General features: G+C 45.9%; 1 protein-coding gene across 1 annotated transcript in view; it reads left to right on the plus strand.

The window, feature by feature from the left end:
* PHF12 (PHD finger protein 12) overlaps positions 1–20,202 on the plus strand; it is a 42,987-nt gene that overhangs the window by 20,323 nt on the left and 2,462 nt on the right. Inside the window, exons 4-13 of the mRNA XM_075013735.1 lie at positions 2,988–3,375; positions 4,494–4,614; positions 6,130–6,262; positions 7,010–7,174; positions 8,575–8,736; positions 10,311–11,124; positions 14,659–14,787; positions 16,166–16,309; positions 18,524–18,622; positions 19,203–19,285. Coding sequence (XP_074869836.1) covers positions 2,988–3,375; positions 4,494–4,614; positions 6,130–6,262; positions 7,010–7,174; positions 8,575–8,736; positions 10,311–11,124; positions 14,659–14,787; positions 16,166–16,309; positions 18,524–18,622; positions 19,203–19,285 — 2,238 coding nt within the window. The remainder of the gene's footprint in view (positions 1–2,987; positions 3,376–4,493; positions 4,615–6,129; positions 6,263–7,009; positions 7,175–8,574; positions 8,737–10,310; positions 11,125–14,658; positions 14,788–16,165; positions 16,310–18,523; positions 18,623–19,202; positions 19,286–20,202) is intronic.

Consider the following 20,202-nt stretch of genomic DNA (forward strand, 5'->3'; position numbering starts at 1 on the left):
GAAATGACAAAACTGAATTTTTATGCAGGCTCACAAATATTAATTTAGTAACATAACTTTAGAAAAAATTGCTGCTGCTTGCCACATTAATCTTGGACGGGGAAAAGCCTGCACTAAAAATCCCAGAGAGAATAATTCTGCATGGGCAAAAGAGAGTACTTGTGACTTAATATGGTTTCTCATCTCTAATGTCTGATTCTTTTATTCCAATGCCTCATGGTTCTGGCTAGTAAAAACAAAACAAAACTGACCCCCTTCACAACAGTTTCCATAGCAACAGACTGAAATTGCTGTGAATTATGATTTCCTTATTTGTAAGAAGGGGATGGAGAGATGATTGGGCAAGATTGTGGCTTGCTTTTTTGACGTGCTATTTCCCAGGAAGCTGGCCTTGCTAAATGTAAACATTATTTTTCAGCAATGACGTCTCCAGACTGTGCGCCCAAGTGTTTAAAGTGACTTTGCACCAGTTTATCCAGAAAACCCTTCATATGACATACTGCACAAATTCACCTCTAATGCCTTTTTTCCGCTGCAACATACAGCTGGCATTGCACATTTTCTCCCTTGGAGGCTCATATGCTGCACTTCTCACAGCTTTCATGTAGATTAATGTGAATGCTATGTCCTTACGCTCTGCTGGTGGTGCCCCCTGAGACTCTCCATAAACAATGCCCAAACTAGGACCACCCAGAACTACTACTAACTGGTTAAAAACCTCAAAATTAAATCACGGTTGCTTGCCAAACACCACCTTGTTCCCATAATATAAGAACTAGGGGACACCAAATGAAATTAATGGGTAGCAGGTTCAAAACTAATAAAAGAGGTTTTTTTCTTCACACAGCACACAGTCAACCTGTGGAACTCCTTACCAGAGGATGCTGTGAAGGCCAGGACTCTTAACAGAGTTTAAAAAAGAGCTGGATAAATATTTGGAGGTTAGGTCCATAGATGGCTATTAGCAAGGGGTAAGGTATGGTGACTAGGCTTTTGTCAAAGGCAGGAGATGGATGGCAGGAGACAAATCACTTGATCATTGTCTTCTGTTCACCTCCTCTGGGGCACCTGGCATTGGCTACTGTTGACAGATAGGATGCTGGGCTAGATGGACCTTTGGTCTGACCCAGTATGGCCGTTCTTATATTACCTTTCATCCCCTGAAAATTGTATGTATTCCATCTTCCTTTGCATACCACCTGCTCTGTTACAGTGGCTTTTCATTACTTTATTCACTCCCAGCAGCTGATGCTTCACACTAGGCACAGTGTGGGAAAGTACTCTGCATGCTTCTGTGAGCCCTTCTGCTAATGTGCTTGAGCCCTTCTGTGCACCATCCTCTGCCGTTGCAGTCCTTAGCTTCCAGTGTTGATCACCTTCCTTACCCAAAGCAGCTCATTACATCAGCATCGGGACTCTCCTGCGCAGAAGTGACCAGTTCTGAGGTTAAATTGGCACACTTCAGTTTTTACCTTTCATGTGCTCTCAAGTCATGGGTCTAATTCTTTTCTTGTTCTTGAGTAGCCCTGCTATGAGGGGACTCTCTCTGCAAAGCCCACTGCACTGCATTATGCAGCAGAATGGTTCCCTGTGCATTGTTTTGAGAGGGGCCATTGGTAAATAGTTGTGAGCCAATGCCCAGGTGCCAGCGAAGGGTCTGGTGGGGCAAAGGGGGTGATGCCACACCAGCAGCTACGCTAAGCAGCCAGGGCAGGCTGGGTTCTTTGGTTTGTGTTTTAATTCGGGTACAGCAGCAAGAGGAAAATTACACTTAGAGAGGCTTTAACTGTTACTTTTTATTTATACAAAGATAGAAACAATTTAACTAAGAAATGATTGAAGTACAAGTTAGTACTCTGTTTTTTTAAAAGGGGAAACAACACAATTAACTTAAAAGTTTTAGACAAACTAGCTAGCTTAAACTAATACAATTAGTGTACACAAGAAAGGCACATTGCAGGTGTGATTTTTCACCCCTGCCTCTTGGACCTGGTGGAACTGGAGTCTTTCCCTCAATTCCTATAGGAAAGAAGTGTAATACAGGTGTAATTCTTACCCCTGCCTCCTAGATCCAGTGTGACCCAGAATCTTTCTCTCAATCCCTCGGGAAGAAGTAGATACAAACCAGGCGTCCCCAGTCTCGGGAGTCAATTCCAGACCTGGCCAGCAGGTGTACGTGATTGGAACTCAGAGGGGGGTGGGCTGCCAAACCCCTCTTATACCCCTTTTGTCACATAGGCTTCTTCCTGGTCTCAAGTGGCCAATCGGGAGGAATGTGTTTGAACCCAGGTTTCCCAGGGAAGGTGCAAGGCTCAATTTGCACCTGTGAATTGTGGACAATTGGGCACCTTTGGAGGTGATGGGTGGAGGTTCCCCGTTCTTCCTGGGGTAGTGATCAGGCGTGCCAATTACCGAGATCAGCCAGAAGGGCAGCCATGAGCTAGCCCATTTACTGTCTGTTTTTTGTGTATAGTAGAGAGGCTGGGCGAGACAGCACACCTGCGTTCCCAGGACATCAAAGACTGCCTGTCTCCCTTGCTTGTTTCTCTCTCTGTCCCTCCCAGTGGGGGGTGGGGGAGAAGAAGAAAAGGCCAAATGGGGGGTTCATGTCTGGCTACAATAGTCTTTCAGATACACTGCTTGGCTCACTTCTTGAGTGTTAATTTGGAGCCTGATGCCACTAAACATGTTACTTGTGTCCAAACTGGTTTTGAATCCGAGTATCCAGAGACAAAAGGAAGTTAGAAACATCCTCCGGCACTTGGCCACTCTAACTGAGTTAATGGCATTATGCGTAGTCACACTAGCGGTAACCGTATTGCTGTTACTGGCTTACAGCTAACTGTCACAGTGAGAAAATGTTGCAGTGACTGTCTTGAGCTTTTGTTCATATAATATCTATCTGTTTAATCTTTATTATGTATGTGTCAGGGCCAGTGTTGTTATTGACATGGCCTGAGCAGTAAGTATGACTCTTTGTTATGCAGAAGCGAGAACAGAAGAAGGAGCTGGGGCAGGTAAATGGACTGGTGGACAAATCTGGGAAAAGGACCACCTCTCCCACCAGTGACACAGACCTGTTGGACAGGTCTGGCACCAGCATCAGGGCAATTGCACATGCCAGGATCTTGGAGCGGAGAGCAAGCCGGCCTGGCACTCCTACGTCAAATGCCAGCACGGAGACTCCCAATTCGGAGCAGAACGATGTCGATGAGGACATCATTGACGTGGATGATGACTCTGCCATTGTGGAAATGGACTGTGGCCAGCCCCAGTTGAAGCGACCCTTTGAGCTTCTTATTGCAGCTGCCATGGAAAGAAATCCAACCCAGTTCCAGTTGCCGAATGAACTGACCTGCACCACAGCACTTCCAGGTGAGTGAATACCGTCTGCTTTGCGTGGCTTACCGTTGAGCAGTGCCATCGGTGCCACCTCTAGCATTGTGCTCTTGTTCGTCCCGTTTCTGCTGATATGCTTTTCTAAGTCCAGCTCTGACGCCTCCTGCTGAAAGTTGGTGGTTGTGGGGTACACGCTATCCACCCACACTCTTCAGATGTGGTTGCTGCACTAGAACAAATTATGGGTCTTTATTTTTCTCCAAGGCACACAGCAAGATTTGGAAGCTTGTTGAATAGGGAAATACTGCAGTGGCCTGGGCCTTTAATAGCATTTAACGAAGTAGCATACAGAGGTTCTAGGACAGCAGTGTCCAATAGGAATTCAAAGATTGCTGCACTTGTGGTTTTCCTCTATCCATATTCGCCACATTATACAAATCTTTATAGAGTCAGGCACCCACAGCCCCTCAACTGAATTACATCCCTAGAGCCAGGCACCTCTGGACTCCAGCACTGCCCCCTCCACCTGCTTCAATGCCGGAGCCGCTGCCGCTGGTGCTGGTGCTGCTGCCACTGCCACACGTTTCTCCCACCCGGTGTGGGGCACAGCCCTTCCCACATGCAGCTGTCAGCTGGCGCTGCATTTACGTGCTCCAAGAGCCACAGGTAGCTTGAGAGCTGTGGTTGGCCACCCTTTGCTTGCCACAACACAGCATCCTATTCACCACGAGCGGTGAACATATTGGACACTCCTGCTCTAGGATGCCTTCTACCAGACCAAACTTCGCTGGCCAGAGGAAGTTTCTTTTGTATTTTGTTAGGGTTGTTAATTGTCAACTTTTTACTCGCTGCCATTGTATTCGTGGAATGGAGTTTCATACTGACTAGGAAGCTGATCATTTCAAAACTTACTTTGGCTCAATGTCGGTGGCTAAGTCTAGGTGGCTGCTGGCTTTTTTCACTCATCTGCAAATGAGATGAGCTCTGCCTTTGATTTAATTGAGGTCCTTGGTGCCTAAGCAACTTTGATATCCTCTTTCTAGATCTTTGTTTCTACCAGAGATGGATGTGTATATCCATCTGCTCCAGTTACAATGATCAGAATAGGAGCCCTGTTACACACACAGAGTGCACTGTTTTCATTTATCTTTCAGGTACTAGTAAGAGGAGGAGGAAGGAAGAAACCACGGGAAAGAATGTCAAGAAAGCACAACATGAATTAGATCATAATGGTCTGGTTCCCTTGCCGGTAAAAGTCTGCTTCACGTGCAACAGGTACCCACGTCTCCCCCTTCTGGGAGTTTTGCCTGATGTAGGTGAAAGTCACCCCTGGTGTAGCATGAGTGCTGCAGACTCTCCTCAGAGGAATAAAGTTCACGTGATAAACTCCCGACCTGGCTTGCTCCCTTTCTCCAATCTCCGGTTTCAAAATAATCTGACACTACTTTTCCATCCCTGTCTGCTTATCTGTGACTCCAGAATTCTGTTTGTTGCAAATTGATCAAGTAATTGTGTAAATCACAGGAGAGCAAATACACAAACCAAGATTTTTGAGATACCATGTTGCAGATAGGGGTTTTTTCTCCATCTTTTCCATGTTAGACTAACAAAAAACAAGCAATGATGTAGCACCTGGAAGACTAACAGATTCATTAGGTTATGGGCTTTTGTAGGTAAGACCCACTTCTGAAATTTGTTTGTCTTTATGGTGCTACAGGATTGCTTGTTTTGTGATGCTATGGACTAACAGGGCTACCCCTCTGATACAAGAGTTAAGTCTCTCACTAAAGTTGAAATGGGGTTCATGAGAGGATAAGTGGTTATATTCTCTTCCCCAAAGTATTGTCTGGGAAAGAAGTTTGGGTCCCTCTGCTTAAATACCAGGTTTGATCTTAAAAGTCATTGGATGAGTACAAATGTGCTGTAGTATAGTTTACTGTGCATGTCAAGAGTGTTAGGAGATGATAACCCTCAAACAGAGTATGACTGACAAAGATGCATGTCACCAGATTATGGAAGGGACACTCGAATTAATAATAAGCCATACAGCTGAATATTGATGATGATGATGGGTTCTTAGAACAGTGAACCATGTCTGTGAATTGAAATCCCAACCCCCAAAAGCAGTTTAATTGCTAGTCTGATTAATTTTATTGTGGAAACTGAATCACGGTACAGCTGTTCTCAGTGTCTGCTTTCACTCTGACTTGTCAGAAGCTAAGAGGAGCTTCAGGTAAGCTTTTTTGTTTTGTTTTTTAAAAAAGAAAAACTACTTAATTAAATATGTGGGGCTGGGCAGAATGAGCATATTTGAAAGACAGCCTCTCTCATTTCCAGTTTTTTACAACCTTTTTCACCCCGGTGAAGTAAAAGTTCCCATTGTAAGAGAATGTACTTCTCTGAGCAATGGAGTGATTGTGAATAGCTTAACTCCATGGAGGTTGCTCTTAACTTCTATGAGTTTCCTTGGTAATGAGCTTACTGGCCAAAGCAATAACGAAGGAAAGCAGCTTGTTCAGAACTGTTTATACAGTTCTAAGGAGTGCATGAGGAACAGAGTACATTGTTACAGTCCTACCCCAATGATTTCAGAGTCCCAGGCCCCCATCCCATATCCTAGGTTGATGTAGGGAAAGGAGAATGAGAATTATGGTAACTGTATTAGGTTGGGTTACATAGGTTTTCTGGGGCACAAATGATCCCTCCTACTGCTAGCAGAAGAAGGTGCTGAGCAACATTAATGTGAGTTCCAGCTAGGAAATCATAAAAATGTCATCTGTTTGTTTGCAGGAGCTGCAGAGTGGCACCTCTTATTCAGTGTGATTACTGCCCCCTCTTGTTCCACATGGATTGTCTTGAGCCCCCTCTTACTGCCATGCCTCTGGGCAGATGGATGTGTCCAAACCATATTGAACATGTGGTGGTAAGTTTATAATTGAATGGATGTTAAAGGAACACTGTCAGATTCAGTGTTGTTAATGGACTAATTTAAAAAACAAAAAACATTTTACAAGGCTTTATTACTGCTCTGGTGTTTTGAAGGATGTCTTCAAGCAATAAACTGACTGTGCACAGTGTAAACTAATAAAATAGAATATTGCTTTTGCTAATTTAATTTCTTACAGTAATTGGTGTTTGACTCTGAAAAGAATGATTTTTTCAGACAAAAATGGGGTTGTCAAGTTGGCAACCTCTCAGACAGAAGGAAAGCAAATACAAGTGTTTAGGCAGGCGTGTTTTTCTGCAGTTCTCATCCTCATATGGCAGTTCTAGAACTAGCCCCAAAATAACCTGTTCTTTTCTGAGTAAGGAATTCCTTGTGTGACTCATCCCTCTATTTCCTCTGTCTCAAGTTGGTGGAGACTATTTTATGGTTGAACATTCACTATACTGATGACTGGAATCTAAATACATGTATCAGGAGCTCCACTATGAGAGTACATGTGAAAACATGAACTCATTGAGCCAGTGAAATCTTGTATGTTCTGACTTTATAGGCTTGTACCCTCTACCAGAAACAGTGATATGCTTTGATTCCTAAACACAGAGCACTGAAGCTTAGCTGATGGTGGTACATTACCAACTGACTGTGAAAGAGTCAGATACTTGTTGGAATAAGTATTGGGGTCTCTGTCGTTCTACTACACCAATATTATACTCTTTCTTCCAGCTGAACCAGAAGAACATGACTCTGAGCAATCGGTGCCGGGTTTTTGATAGGTTCCAAGACACCATATCTCAGCATGTTGTGAAGGTGGATTTCCTGAACCGGATCCACAAGAAACATCCTCCCAACCGCAGAGTTGTTCAGTCAGTGAAGAGAAGAGGTTTGAAGGTAGGTGAAAACGGGAAACCACCTGGAGAGGGTGCTTGTATGTTTAACATAATAAAAAAGCAGGTAACAGGCATGCCTCCAGTGTGGTGGATTTGTCTGGTCTTTGAAGTATTGCAGGGCTAGGGAGAAGTGACAGCAGCACCTGAATTGAAACTTGTAGCACATTTGTTTTGGGGTAGCTACATGTAATGGTGCAGCCTACCACTTAAGAATAGCATTGCACAGTTTTAAAGCCACTTGGTGGCAACTACACATCTGTCAAATGCCACTTTAAGAAATGCTGTTATCTTTCTAGTGAGTGGCACTTATGCTTGAAAACTGGAAGGCTTTTAAGATGCTAGGAGCTCCCTGTATTTGTTTGTCGATGAGCTGAAAGAAGGCATGTAATATGCAAGCCATCCTATTTTTATGGGCTGTGGAATGTGTAACTACTTTTTTGCAATAACTCCGTACTTTTCAACAGTTGATACTGCAATTTAAAGTTAGTAAGGTTTATAAATTAAATCCTTTGAGTAACAAAGCTAAATAAATGTTTGAAATAAGTTGTGAAGCTAGAAATAAGTGAGAGGGAGTCTTTGCTGGAACCTCCATAGCAACTGAACACCTGTCTGTCTACAGGGGGACAGGGCAGAGGATGGCCATTGTGTGCTTCAGAGCTCCACAGTTGGGAGCATTGCTTTTTTTTTGTCTTGCACGACTTTAGAGGAAATGAAAAGTTCCTCGACCTGCCAAGATGGGATTCATGCTTCTGTTTTATACTTCAGTGTGTTGAGGTGGTTGACTTCTGAAGCAGAGTAGACATTTGGCGTATGTGGGGGAACTGCTTCTTAAAGGAGGCGTTCAAGTCAGAAGAACCAGTGCTGCTCCATAATTTGACTTTGTGTGGGGTATTCTGCTGACAGTCAAAATGAAGAATGAATCTATACAGTGGGCCTGTGATGGTAAAGAAATGTACTCCCCCACTCTTTAGAATGCCTTTGAATGGATATATTCAAGCTGCAACTGATTCGCTAAGGGCTAAAGTCCAGACCTGGTATAAGCAGGTGACATTCCATTGACTTCAGCAGAATTATATCAACTCAGACCAAGCCCACAGGTATCCCTGACACTTTGCTATCTTAGAATGGTAGAATACTGGAACTGGAAGGTACCTAGAGAGGTCATCATATCCAGTCCCCTGCTCCCACGGCAAGACCAAGCACTGTCTATATCCATATATGTTTTCCTTTCATACTCTACTCTCCCATGGTGCTGACTGGTGTTGGCACCATCTCTGTTTTCTTTGGTCTGGAAACCCTGGGCCATAGTAAATGTGGACAGCACTAGCTAAGCATGACTGTAGTTGAATGGAATGCACTTGTATTTATTATAATATCTGATCTTCCCTCCTGACAATTCAGGTTCCTGATGCGATAAAATCTCAGTACCAGTTTCCACCCCCCTTACTCGCACCTGCGGCAATTCGAGATGGTGAGCTCATCTGTAATGGGGTCCCTGAGGAATCCTCACAGAAGCACCTTTTGAACCGTGAGCACTTAGCCAGCCAGTCAGAACAGCAAGAGGTAAACAATAGCAAATGTTCTGAATCTCTGGCTGTGTATTTCAGCTTGTGATCAAAGCATCTTTTGGAGCAGCAAGTCTAGCATATCTGTGCGGTGGTGACTGTTTTCTTTTTTCGCCTTGCTTCCCGCTGTGCTGAGTCACAGCTCTGCGTGGACACTTCCTTGTGTCCACTTCCCAGACAGCTGCTGGATTGTGTATTAAGTCTTCAGTGTGGATCGCCCCCAGGCTATGTTCTTTTCTCACACTCCTAGGGTACAGATTGTATATCTTTGTCCCACCAATACCTGGTTCCTTTATTCTGCTGCTGGTACCAGTCTGGTGCAGACAAGCTAGGGGAAACATCTCCCAACCTCCTTACTACAGTTATTGGCCAGCCAGAGTCTGTTGTCCCTTGACTGTATGTGTCCTACAGCTTCTGTCAGCTGATGGTGGATACCCATAGGCATTAGACAGCATATCAGCCTGCACTCATAAGTTAATCAGGTGTGTTCCCTTATCACACCTCCCACACGCCACCAGAAGCTGTTTGTGATGGGCTGGGGAAGAGTGGTGACGGGTAATGCTTAGTGTGATTTGAGAGTTGACATTTTTGTCCTCTGGCAGAAGAGAAATGGTTTTCTCCATTTGGTAGTGTAAGGTGACAGAGGTAACTAACTTGTATATTTATAGCATTGTTGCTGCGTGGCTTTTGTAAGACTTTGAGGACACCCCAAAGCCTTGTATGGGCATATTTTTAATGTCAAATGTTATCCCTTCTATGGGTTCTGTTGCTGGGTTACAGTATTGTAAGCCACAAATGCCTCTGCAAGCCATTGTCACTGTTACAAGATCATGGTGAAAGGATCTGGTCCCACAGTGCGTGTGAGGTAAACTTCAGAGGATGCTGCCTCTGAATACGTGTCTAATGTAGGGGCTTCATTCTGTTCTGTAAGCGAAGGATGCAGGTGATGCAACTTTGGTTGATACCCATCCTTCTTCGAAAAATGCCTCCAAAGCTGGTAATGTCTGAACACTGCTCAGAACCCTGGAATAAGTTCAGCGTGGGAATTTTCTCCACCCCACAGCTATTGTTTAAATAGGTTCTCTGCCCCAGTTCCTGGAAAAAAGCTTTGGTACAGGATGCAGAAGCGTCTCTGGTCTGCTCCAGCTCTCTTAGCAGGCTCCAACATTGAGAGAGAAGCCAACTCTGTAGAAAGGCCAAGACTGTGTTAAAGTGGGATCTGTTTGTTTGAGATCTTGTAGCAAGCTGGGCCTGGAATTTGGAGTATAAAATGCTGCAAGTAACTTGGCTGTAGGTAAAACATGTCTCCTACCAGTGTGACTGTTATACTGTGCAGAATAAATGTCAGTCCTATATGACAGAAGGTTAGTGCTCTTAACCACCTGATTCTGCATTTGTATCAGACCTCGCTTCCTAATGACCTGTATTTAGTGACCCTGCTGTGATGGTGAACGCCCTGCCCAGAGTCGGGCAGAGCCATGCGGGGTGGGTGGCTGAAGCGGACATGCTGCATGAGTGACCAGCCTGTAGCTGTTGCCGGTGAAGCTCACAGTGTTTTTTTCTCTTTTGCAGTGGCTCTGTAGTGTTGTTGCACTCCAGTGCAGCATATTGAGACATTTATCTGCTAAGCAGATGCCTTCGCTCTGGGACTCTGAACAGACAGAGAAGGCTGATATTAAGCCTGTTATAGTGGCAGAGGGCTCAGTCACCAACCCTTACCAGGCAGCTGACAAGGCACCCACCCCTTCTCTTTATACCTTGTCGTGCACCTCAGGGATTACCACCCAGAATTCCTTGAGCTCTTCTCAATCCCAGCAGTCTTTGCAACAGGAAGATGTCAACTGCAGCTCTTGTATGGATAAGTCCAAGAAAGGATCTTGTTGTGGGACTTCCAATGGGCCAACAGCCTCTGAAGTTAAAGTAAATGGTCCTCATTTGTATGGTGTTTCCTCTGAACCTTCAGCGCACTTGACTGATTCTCAGAGGCTAATTGGTGCAGGTAATACAATACCTGGGCTGTCTCATCGGCAAACGTGGCCTAGGCCCCTCACGCCCCCAGCCACTTGTGGGCTTCTGAATCACGCAGTTGGACCTGCTGTAAAGACGGAGAACGTAGCAGGGCCTGTTTCTTGTGCACAAAGGGGATCTGCGCCAGTCACGAGCATGCCTGCTTCCATACCAAGCTCTTGTGCCAGCCTGGAGACCACCAGCACTTTGCAGAGAAAGAATGTCCAGACACAGATAGGCCCCCCGCTGACAGCAGAATTGCGATCTGTTGGTTCCCCTTTGACTGCCACTAGGGCTCTTACTCCTCCACAGGCAACTGGAGATGGGATCTCTGCCATCGGATCCACACACAGATTCTGTTCACCAGCACCACCTTCAGGTGAGCATCTGATAGGCAGATCTGGGTGCTGCAGTTGGGAACTGAGGATATAAGAATCTTCTTTTCAGAGCAAGGTGTGTAGTAACTGCAAGGAAGTGAGGCTTACCACAGACATGGCACAATGGAAAAAGTTACTCTTGGCGTAGCCAGCGAGTCTTGCAGCAGAAATTGTGCTGTGGGCTGAGCTTTGCCAGTTGGGTGTATCTCAGGGGAGGGGGAGCACTGTGCTGGTTTCTGAAATGCCCATCGGGCTCGGAAGAACTAGAAATTCTGGAAGTGTACTACAATTTACACTGCACAGTTGCTGTATTGCTTCTGCTGTTGCTATTGTGACAACTGTAACCATAAGTTTGCTTTGAGAAGGTGTCTGGAATTTCCAAATGGATTATTGCAAATCTCCGCTTTTAATGTCCTGTTAGAAGCAGGCAGTCAGGGTTGTGAAGATCCATAATGTGTGATCTTTTATTTGTTTTCAAAAAGGCTGTACACCTGCGCAAAAAAAAAAAAACCCAAAAACTGTGGTCCTTCCTGAGTAGCACAGGATAAGATTTCATATGCAACCTCAGCTCCATGGTTCCTATGAATTACAATAGTCTTCAGAATGCTGTGTGCAGTACCTAACATGCACTTATTATGCCCAAATCAAGAGTTATTCAGGGAACAATTCCACTTAACGCTGGATTAACTGTACGTGCTTTCATTTCATCTGTCTATCAGACAGTTTACTACTGTGTAATAGTAAAGTTTGCTAGCATAGTACATGCTGTTCTCTAAGCCTGGTGGTTAACTGACTCTCCCGTGAATTACACTAGAAATATCTGTGCTGCTAACTAAAAAAGAAATGTACAATACTGTGGACACTGACAAATGTGCAAAAATATACTCCTTAGAGGACCGGATAATTTTTTTGTTAACTCAAAGATCTGCAGACCCATTATGGGAATGCAAATAGTGAGTCATCTTTTGAATGGTAGAGACGTTGAGAAAACTGCTGGCTTTTATAACTCAGGAATGAGATTTTCTTGCACTTATACAGAGAAACAGCTGAATCCATTTTCCTCGAGCACCAAAACAAATCTTTGTGCTCTTTTAAGTCTTGAAAATGTCAAATTACAATATAAAGATTCAAAGAGCAATTGAAAATGGGCCATTAGGGGGAGACAACAATTTAAAGGGTATATGTGACTATGTTCTCACTACTGTTCTGTGATGAGAGAGGGTGGGTTCTGAGTCTGAATTTAAGGCCAGAAGGACCACCTGGATTATCTCATCTGACCCTCCTGTGTGTCTCAGCCCACCCAGTGCCCACATACTAAACCTGGTACGCAAAATGAGACCAAAGTATTACAGCCCACAGACAGAAAGTAAGAGTGCACCAGTGGCCAAGCCCTTCAGAGGGGCAGGGAAGTGATTGCGAGATACCCAGAGATAAGCTTGTTTTGCTGAAGTACTTTCAGTGCACTTAAAAAATGAATGAATTGTTTTTGGGGAATCCAGCCAGTGGGCGGGGAGAGAGCTTAGCTGGATTGTGTGTTATCTTAAAAATCCCTGGTCTTTAAGGGACTGACAGATTTTCCTCTGCTGCTGCATTTAAACATTAATATAAAATCCATGCCCAGGACTGCTGATCATCTCAACCACACTGGTGGACAAAGGACAGAGCACACCTGTAGCTGCCGGCTTGGCTGCTGCTTCAGTTTGGAAGCACAGGGATGAGGAGGAGGGAAATCTTACAAGTGGAAAAGGGACCATATTGTTATGGAGAAACATTTTGTTCAAGGTTCTGAGAGTCTAGCAAAGCCAGGATAATCCTGGGGATGCTTAAAGGGATGCTGTCATGCCCACTTGGCCCAAAACTTAGACTTTACAAAATGCAAACCAAAATCCCACTCCACTACCAATTAAAAATGTAAATATAAAATTAAAGCCCGGTGATGATAAATTTTGGTGGAATGTAGCTTCCCTTCCACTGTGTGCTAGAGAAAACAAACAGCCGAAGCCAGTGTTTCCCTAATTTATCAGGGAATACTTTAGGCTTGGAATGTATTAACAGAACCACATAAGTGCTGGTCCGAGGAGTTGGGGCTTCATACCAAAAAATTGCTGCATGTAATGCTCAAAAGTTGACTTAAGAGTTAGGTTTTAGAGGTCTTTTATTTTACAGAGAACAAAAAGTAACAAGAGAAAATCATTTGAATGAACAGCTAATGTCCATCTGATACGAGGGTGGTAAGCGACCTTATAATTAAGCATAAAATTTGAAAATTGAGTACAAGTCAATAACAGCCAAAAGAAGAATGGTTAGTGTTGTTCTTTTGTACAAAATTAGAAAGGACAATATTGTTCAAAAATGGACTGTTCTTCCTTAAAGCTTAAAAAACATTTTTATGAAAAAGAAATACAACACAAATTAGATATGGAAAAATATTTTTAATTTTTTTAACAAATTTTGTTTTTACAGAAAGCTACAGGAAAATGAAAATAAACATTTTACAGTTTTTAATGGAGTGTTTTTGCACCACTGTTTCAGCATTAGTTGCATAATTACCATTATAAATGCATCATAAATATTAATATGCCTACAATCTAAATACTATTCAAATATCTTAGTATTTTTGATACACACATTTCTTAACATTTTAGAAGGCAAAATATCACTAGCATCAAAATTTTTTCATGGAACACCTATTCACAGGGCCTGGAACACAGTTTTGGGGGAAACTGGCCTAAACTGAAAAGAGACTGGCAGTGAAAGTGAAAAACACATTAGATTTTAATTCTCCATTCTAGTAAAGGAAGGTTATGGTAACGTGCCTTCTACATTCAGTCTGCTTAGACCTAGATGAGAGATAATATCGGGAAGAGGCCGAGGGTTTGGATTTCAGAGGCACAGGGGCACAATTTCCTTCATTGCTAGGTAGTTCTGGAGCAGACATTTTACAAATGGCACAATGTTTTTAGCAGGGTTGCAGTTTGTGAATGAACTAAAGCCATGTGTGTGCACTTTGCTTCTTGGTCATTTTTGCCACACGAGAGAGCTTTCAGGCTTCCACACATGATACTTGTGTTGGCTGTAGTAGATCTCTAAAACAAGTTACCAAAATATTCACCTTGTTTCTGGTTAACAAATACCTTATCTAGAATTCTGCAAATCGAGTAAAACCCGACACAGAAAAACTGCTCACAAGATTCTCCCCAGGTCCAGTGAGATTTGACTGTCTCCCAGACACCTTACATCTCTGCTCCACAGGCAATGCCAGGCAATGTGTCTTCCCTTCTGGATATGGTAGAGGTGCAGGTGCCCATGGAACCTGACCTTGGTTATGCCAGCTAGAACTGCTGTGGGGGAGGTGTGGGACTACTTAGAGCCTCTTTCCACAGGAGGTGGAAGAGTTACTCCTCTTTTAGACGTGGCTGCTAGCAAGATTAGCCATGGAATGCCATTGGTGAAGGAGGAGTGTAACTTGAGGATTGGGCTGCACATCAGTAGCTCAGAGCTGACTGTTTTGACATTTCTCTCCCTTCTCTCTCTAGATGGTAAAGTCAGTCCTACCAACTTGTCCATAGGAAGCTCTTTAACAGTCCCCTCATCGTTCACTTCAAACTCAGCAGCTATGTTGGACCTCACCAGCTCTGTGAAAGCATTAATGGATGGCAATGGCGGTGAGTATGTTTTGATTCTTCATCTCATTCTTTATCTCATGCTGTGTGCACCTGAAGCATTCAGTTCTCTCCTCAAGGGGAAATGACTCTGGCAGAGGGGATGGTGGCTGTGTACATGTATTGCCCTGGATGAACAAGCGAGTGCCTCATCCCTCTGGCTTGCGGCTCTCATTCACTTCTGCACATTGGTGCTTGGTGTGTTACACGCTGAGCTATGGGGGAGGCATCTCTTCAGCTATTCAGGTCCCAGGTGGGATGCTTGGTGGGATTCATGTGCTGGAGACCATCAGCTTGGCCATGCCATGATTTTAGCTGTGATCCAAGGGCGCTTCCCTTACTTTTCCTGACCCCAGCAATTGCACATCCTTTGTAGGGTCACCAGTCGTTTGGGCTGCAGTGTTGTGAGTTTGCCCACAGTTACATCTTACACTTTACATCTACATTGCCTGCTTTTGTCCCAGACACTGGTACATCTTCCTCTCCTTTGTCACTGAGATACCAGAAGGCCTGGATCTCATCAGGGTGACTCTGAGAAGCAGGGGGACTGCTGTAGTGTTCTCAGTTTCATTACCAGTCTGTTGCTTGTGACCCTTCTTCGTAATCTCTCTTGCACTGCCTCTTTGACCCTCTCCCCTTTGCACACACTTGGCTGCTTGTCTTGGCCTCCTGCATCTCTCTAGCCACTATGGCTCTGCTTCCTTTACTCACTCTTTTACCTGTGACATTGCCGTTGAAATGTCTCTTTCAAGAGAGGAGGTTAACTACTAGTTCATGAGCAGAATGCAGATCTTTGCAAGGCCAGTTTGTCATCCTTGCCGGTCATTCTCATACAGTGATCTGTCATGAGATCTACTTTTTACACGAGCTGTCTGAATCTCCCCTCTTTCTTAACAATTTTAAGTTGAACCAGGCAAGATAGACTGTGACCCTGAACATGATACTGTGTCGTGCCTTAGGAGTTGTCGTTCTCTCTGGACTAGCACTAGTCAAGCTTTTTTCCTTGTTGGTTGTAAATTTGAGTCCTGCAAGAAGCGCACCTCTCCCCTGCTGCCTGAAATATACACGACCTGTCTGTATCTCTGCCCACCTGTAGTCTTCAGCTTTCTCCCTGGCCCCAAAAAGGCCATTGCTGTCCAGATTGCCTCTCTCCAAGGTTGAGTCCTGCAATCTCTACATACTGTTAAACAGGAGAATGTATTTAGAAAGCAATAGAAAACCCTGCACTTTAAACTCTTAAGGCTGTGGAGTTTTTCCTGATAGAGCTGCTGCTTACTGAAACCAATGGCAGAATTTAGGAGCTGGACAGTTAAGCCCACAGCCCATCAAGTGACGACCTCACCATGAATAACTTAACTAATTGATTTTTGTTTATTAACAGAGATTGAGATAAATATGCTGGATGAGAAGCTAATCAAGTTTCTGGCCTTGCAGAGAATACAGCAGCTCTTTCCTTCCAAAGCTCAGTCTGTAGCGAGCAGTGTCAGTTCCCATCAGTCGTCTCCTTTGGCAAATCACACTGAAGGTAAGAGCAGCCCTAGATGAGTCCCTTTGCATTGAGCTGTGGTTTTTCTCAGCATTGCCATTCCATCATACTGTCATCTAGGGAGGTTCTCTCTTACGGTGTTCGGCAGATGCCCATTTCTTCTCCTTCCTTCCTTCCTTTCTCTTGCCCCTCCTCTCCAGATGCTCTTCAATCCAAAATGTTCCTCCACTTCCCCTTGTTGAGCTGTCAGCAAATGCGGTCGGAAAAGGCGCTTGCTCTCTCCCTGCTGCATCACAGCAGCTTGTGACCGTAAATGTTCTGTTTCCTGTAATTGTGGTGTTTAAGTCAGGCTTCACCGTCCTGATTTAGCAAGGAGGAGGGTAGACCCTGTTGCCTTCTCTAGCATGTTTGCAAGAGGCTCAGGGAGCTGGGAGGCAAATGCACAAGTGTGTTTTGAAATCCTGCTCCCTGCTTTCTGGCGATGAAGAAAACTGGTTTGTGAGCTGGAAGGCTGGGCATGGAGGAGAGGGGGTTGCATTTAAAAAAAGAAATTTGGGGATTTTGCTGTTCCAGACTCGGAACTGTGCAGAGAGAAAAGTGAAGGGGTGTCCTGGCACTAAGCTGGGAACTCTTAACTCCTTGGCAGCCTGAGGTCAGGCTCTGCTTCCCTTGCAGTGGTCATTAGCATCACTAACTTGTAGAGCGGGGTCAGGTATGCTGCTTCCTGTTCTGCTCTTAGGGGGAAGTCTAGATCCTTGACCCTTATCCGTGTGCCTGTGGGGTAAATGAGAGCTGTCTGGGGTGGCAGGGCCCTGCATGCAGGTATGTGCAATAGGACAGGTGAGACCTGTGCTGGTGTAGCACTGGCTGGACCTGCCCTTGTCGTGGCTCACCTGGTCATAGCAGGCTGTGGCATTGCAGCATGGGCTCAGGATGTCTGTCAGTAACTTTATTCCTCTGAAGACTGCTATAGCTAAAGGCAGCTCTGGGACGCTGCCCAGGGCTGGCCCTGGGATTAACTGGTGTGCCCAGCAGGCACTTGTAGAGCTGGATCTCGGATCACTGGTGCCCATCCTAGGAGAGATCCGTGGCTGTGCACCTGCCTGCTTTGTGCTCTTGACCCCTCACGCTTCAGATGCTTCCCCGGTGATAATTTCCCCTTGTTAAGGGGACATGTGAGACAAACCCCCTGGCTGAAACAGGCCCTGGTAACGGGCATGCGGAGCAGCCGAAGGCAGAGATGATGCGCTAGGAGCGGTGTAGCTGTTCTGCACATTGCGTTCTGAAGGTGCCGTGTAATCCCCTGGAGAGTGTTCTTCACGTCCAGGGTGAATTCCAGACAGGCAAACCTTTGGCTGCTCTGTGCTGTCAGTGTCCCACCTTCCCGTGCTGAGGAACTGCCCAGGCGATGCATGGGGGTGGGGGGCACTAAGCTGGGCTGGGCGTCTTTGCATAGACAGGAAGAGGACATGAGGGTGTTGGATCCAGAGCACGGCCATTCAGATCCAGACCAGGCTGCCATTGACAGCTGTGTGAGTGACTCTGATGTGAACTGCGCTGGCAGTTTGCCTGTTTCAGGTGCAATGGGGATGTGAGCTTTGTGTCCATACAGCCGCTGGTGCCTGGTTAGCAGCCTCTGGAGTAGCAGGGTCCGGGATTTACTCTGCCATAGAGACTGCACTAAGATTTAACTAGTTGAAGGTAGACCCTTCCCCACTCCAGCCTTCCAGGTGTAGGAATTTTAAATGAGTCCTGAAAAGGCTTGTTCTGTGTCAGCCTGTGCTTTTCTTGGGGGGCCAACTACCAGCTGTCTCTCAGGCTGTTGACTTGGCAGCTTTCACTAGCTCCACGTTCAGTGAAAAGGAGCACCGTCTGAAAGTGCATGTCCTGGGACCTCTTTCGCACTTCACAGTCCTGGGACTGGAAGTGGAGTGGGAATAGTCGGTTTCCTTTTGCCCTGCTCAATGTCTGTCCCCGGAGCAGTGATGTGGCTTGTGCAGGTCCTGCACACAGCATGGGGCAGGGGCGTTCGAAGAGGTAGAAGGATTCACAACAGTTGGAAGCAGGACTTTGGATCCAAGGTAAGCTGAAACAGCTTCTCGGTTGTGTCCGGAGTTGAAGGTGGTCATTTCCTTTTCCAAGTGATGCCTGAGGCCTGGCGCACTCAGTGGTGGGGATACTTCAACCCAGTGACAGTCTGTTTGCTGTCAGCAATATCTTCAGCAGTGCTCAGCCCTCACTTCTGTCTTGCAGTGCAAAGAAAGGAGGTGCAAGCCCGGGCAGTGTTCTATCCCCTCATGGGCATAGGAAGTGCAGTGAACATGTGCTACAGGACCCTCTACATCGGGACAGGTCAGTGGCTGCTCCTGGGGGGGTGGCCTTGCAAAATCTCGTTGAGAAAATAAGCTTCCCCCATGCCTTTCTTTTGCTTCCACATAGATACTCCCAGCCCTACTGCACAGCAGTGACCCCCAGCAGAGGGGAGCACAGCTCTTTGGAGAATGCCATGCTGGAGCCAGTCACTTCATTCTCAAATTGTTTCTCTTGCATGTTAGCAGGCAACAGGAAAGCTCAGTTTGGTGGCAGGACATGTGACTGGCACGGTTTGGTATGTGTAGCCTGGATTTGACAGCCGTTGCATTAGGATGGGAGTATACATGCTTGATCCCAACCAGTCCCAGCCTTGGCATTGAAAGGTCACAACTTTCTGAGGCTCCCGGCAGCGGTTTCCGTCTGAAGCCCTTCCCATGCTAGAAGGTCACAATGGTGCTGAGAGGCTTCTCTGCCTTCCCCAGCTTAATCCTCCAGCCAGACTCCTGAGGAACTCTGCGCTGTTCAACAAGCCAGTCCCCTGCCGTTTCATTCTCCTTTTTTGCTAGCTCTCCTGCATTCAGTTGAGTTGAGCTGTGTTTTGTCTTCCTGTCCCTTGCAGGAGCTGACATGGATGTGTGCCTTACAAGCTACGGTCACTGTAACTATGTGTCTGGCAAACACGCCTGCATCTTCTACGATGAGGTGAGTGCCCAGGAACACGTGTTCAGCCAGATTCCACTGTAAGCCAAGTCCTTGGTGGAGTCGCTGCTTTCCCCAACAGTTGCCTGCCCTCTTTATCCACAGGCATGTGTGTCTCACTCCTGTTCAGATCAGCTGGCATTTACCACTGCGCTGATTTTAGCCATCTGCAGACTTTCTTCCAGACCATTGCTAAAGTGACGGCCTAATGTCAGCCCAAGAGCAGCTCCCACCAGAAAGGCCCAAAGGGCAGATAATGCCCCGTGGTCATTCACAACAGTTCACCTGTCTGATAGCTAGGTTCTAGCCCAGGCCATGGGAGCTAATGGCACACTGTACCTTTTGAATGTAATAGCGATTTCCTAACCCCACCCCAGCAAGAGCTGACCAGTCTGCATGGGTCCCTTCTCGCGATGAGACACTTCTTCCCCACTCTTGGTCTGTGTACGCCCTGCTGAGAGGCCAAGGCTGGTGCCAGGTTGTATCTTGCGTGCCAGGCACAGCTGGGGCAGTGTGTGTTAGCTGTGGGATGATGCCTCATGCTTGGAGTTAGCACACTCACGGCTGTGCTGTTCTCCCAGTGCAGGTAGGGCAGGGGCCTGTTGTGATTCCCACACTGGTCTGGAAAAGAGGTGCTGTTCACTAGGAGATGTCCCCTCACCAGTAGAGCCCCTGGTAGTGTGGTGAGCCACACACATGATAGCTAATGTGTGAAGGGACTGCCAGGGGGTTACAGGCAGGGAATTGGGTTCATGGCAGCACAGCATTTGCCCAGCTGGATGAACTGAACTCGCAGGGTTGTGAGCGGTTGTCATTTGCTTGCTCTGTGTTCTGTGCAGAGCATGCTGGTTAGCATGCCTGCAGCCAGGATCCATAAAGCCTGACTCACTGCCACTCTCTGAAAGGGGGTTGGATTCGCT

The sequence above is a fragment of the Carettochelys insculpta genome, chromosome 19 (genome assembly GCF_033958435.1).
Source record: "Carettochelys insculpta isolate YL-2023 chromosome 19, ASM3395843v1, whole genome shotgun sequence".
Lineage (NCBI taxonomy): Eukaryota > Metazoa > Chordata > Testudines > Carettochelyidae > Carettochelys > Carettochelys insculpta.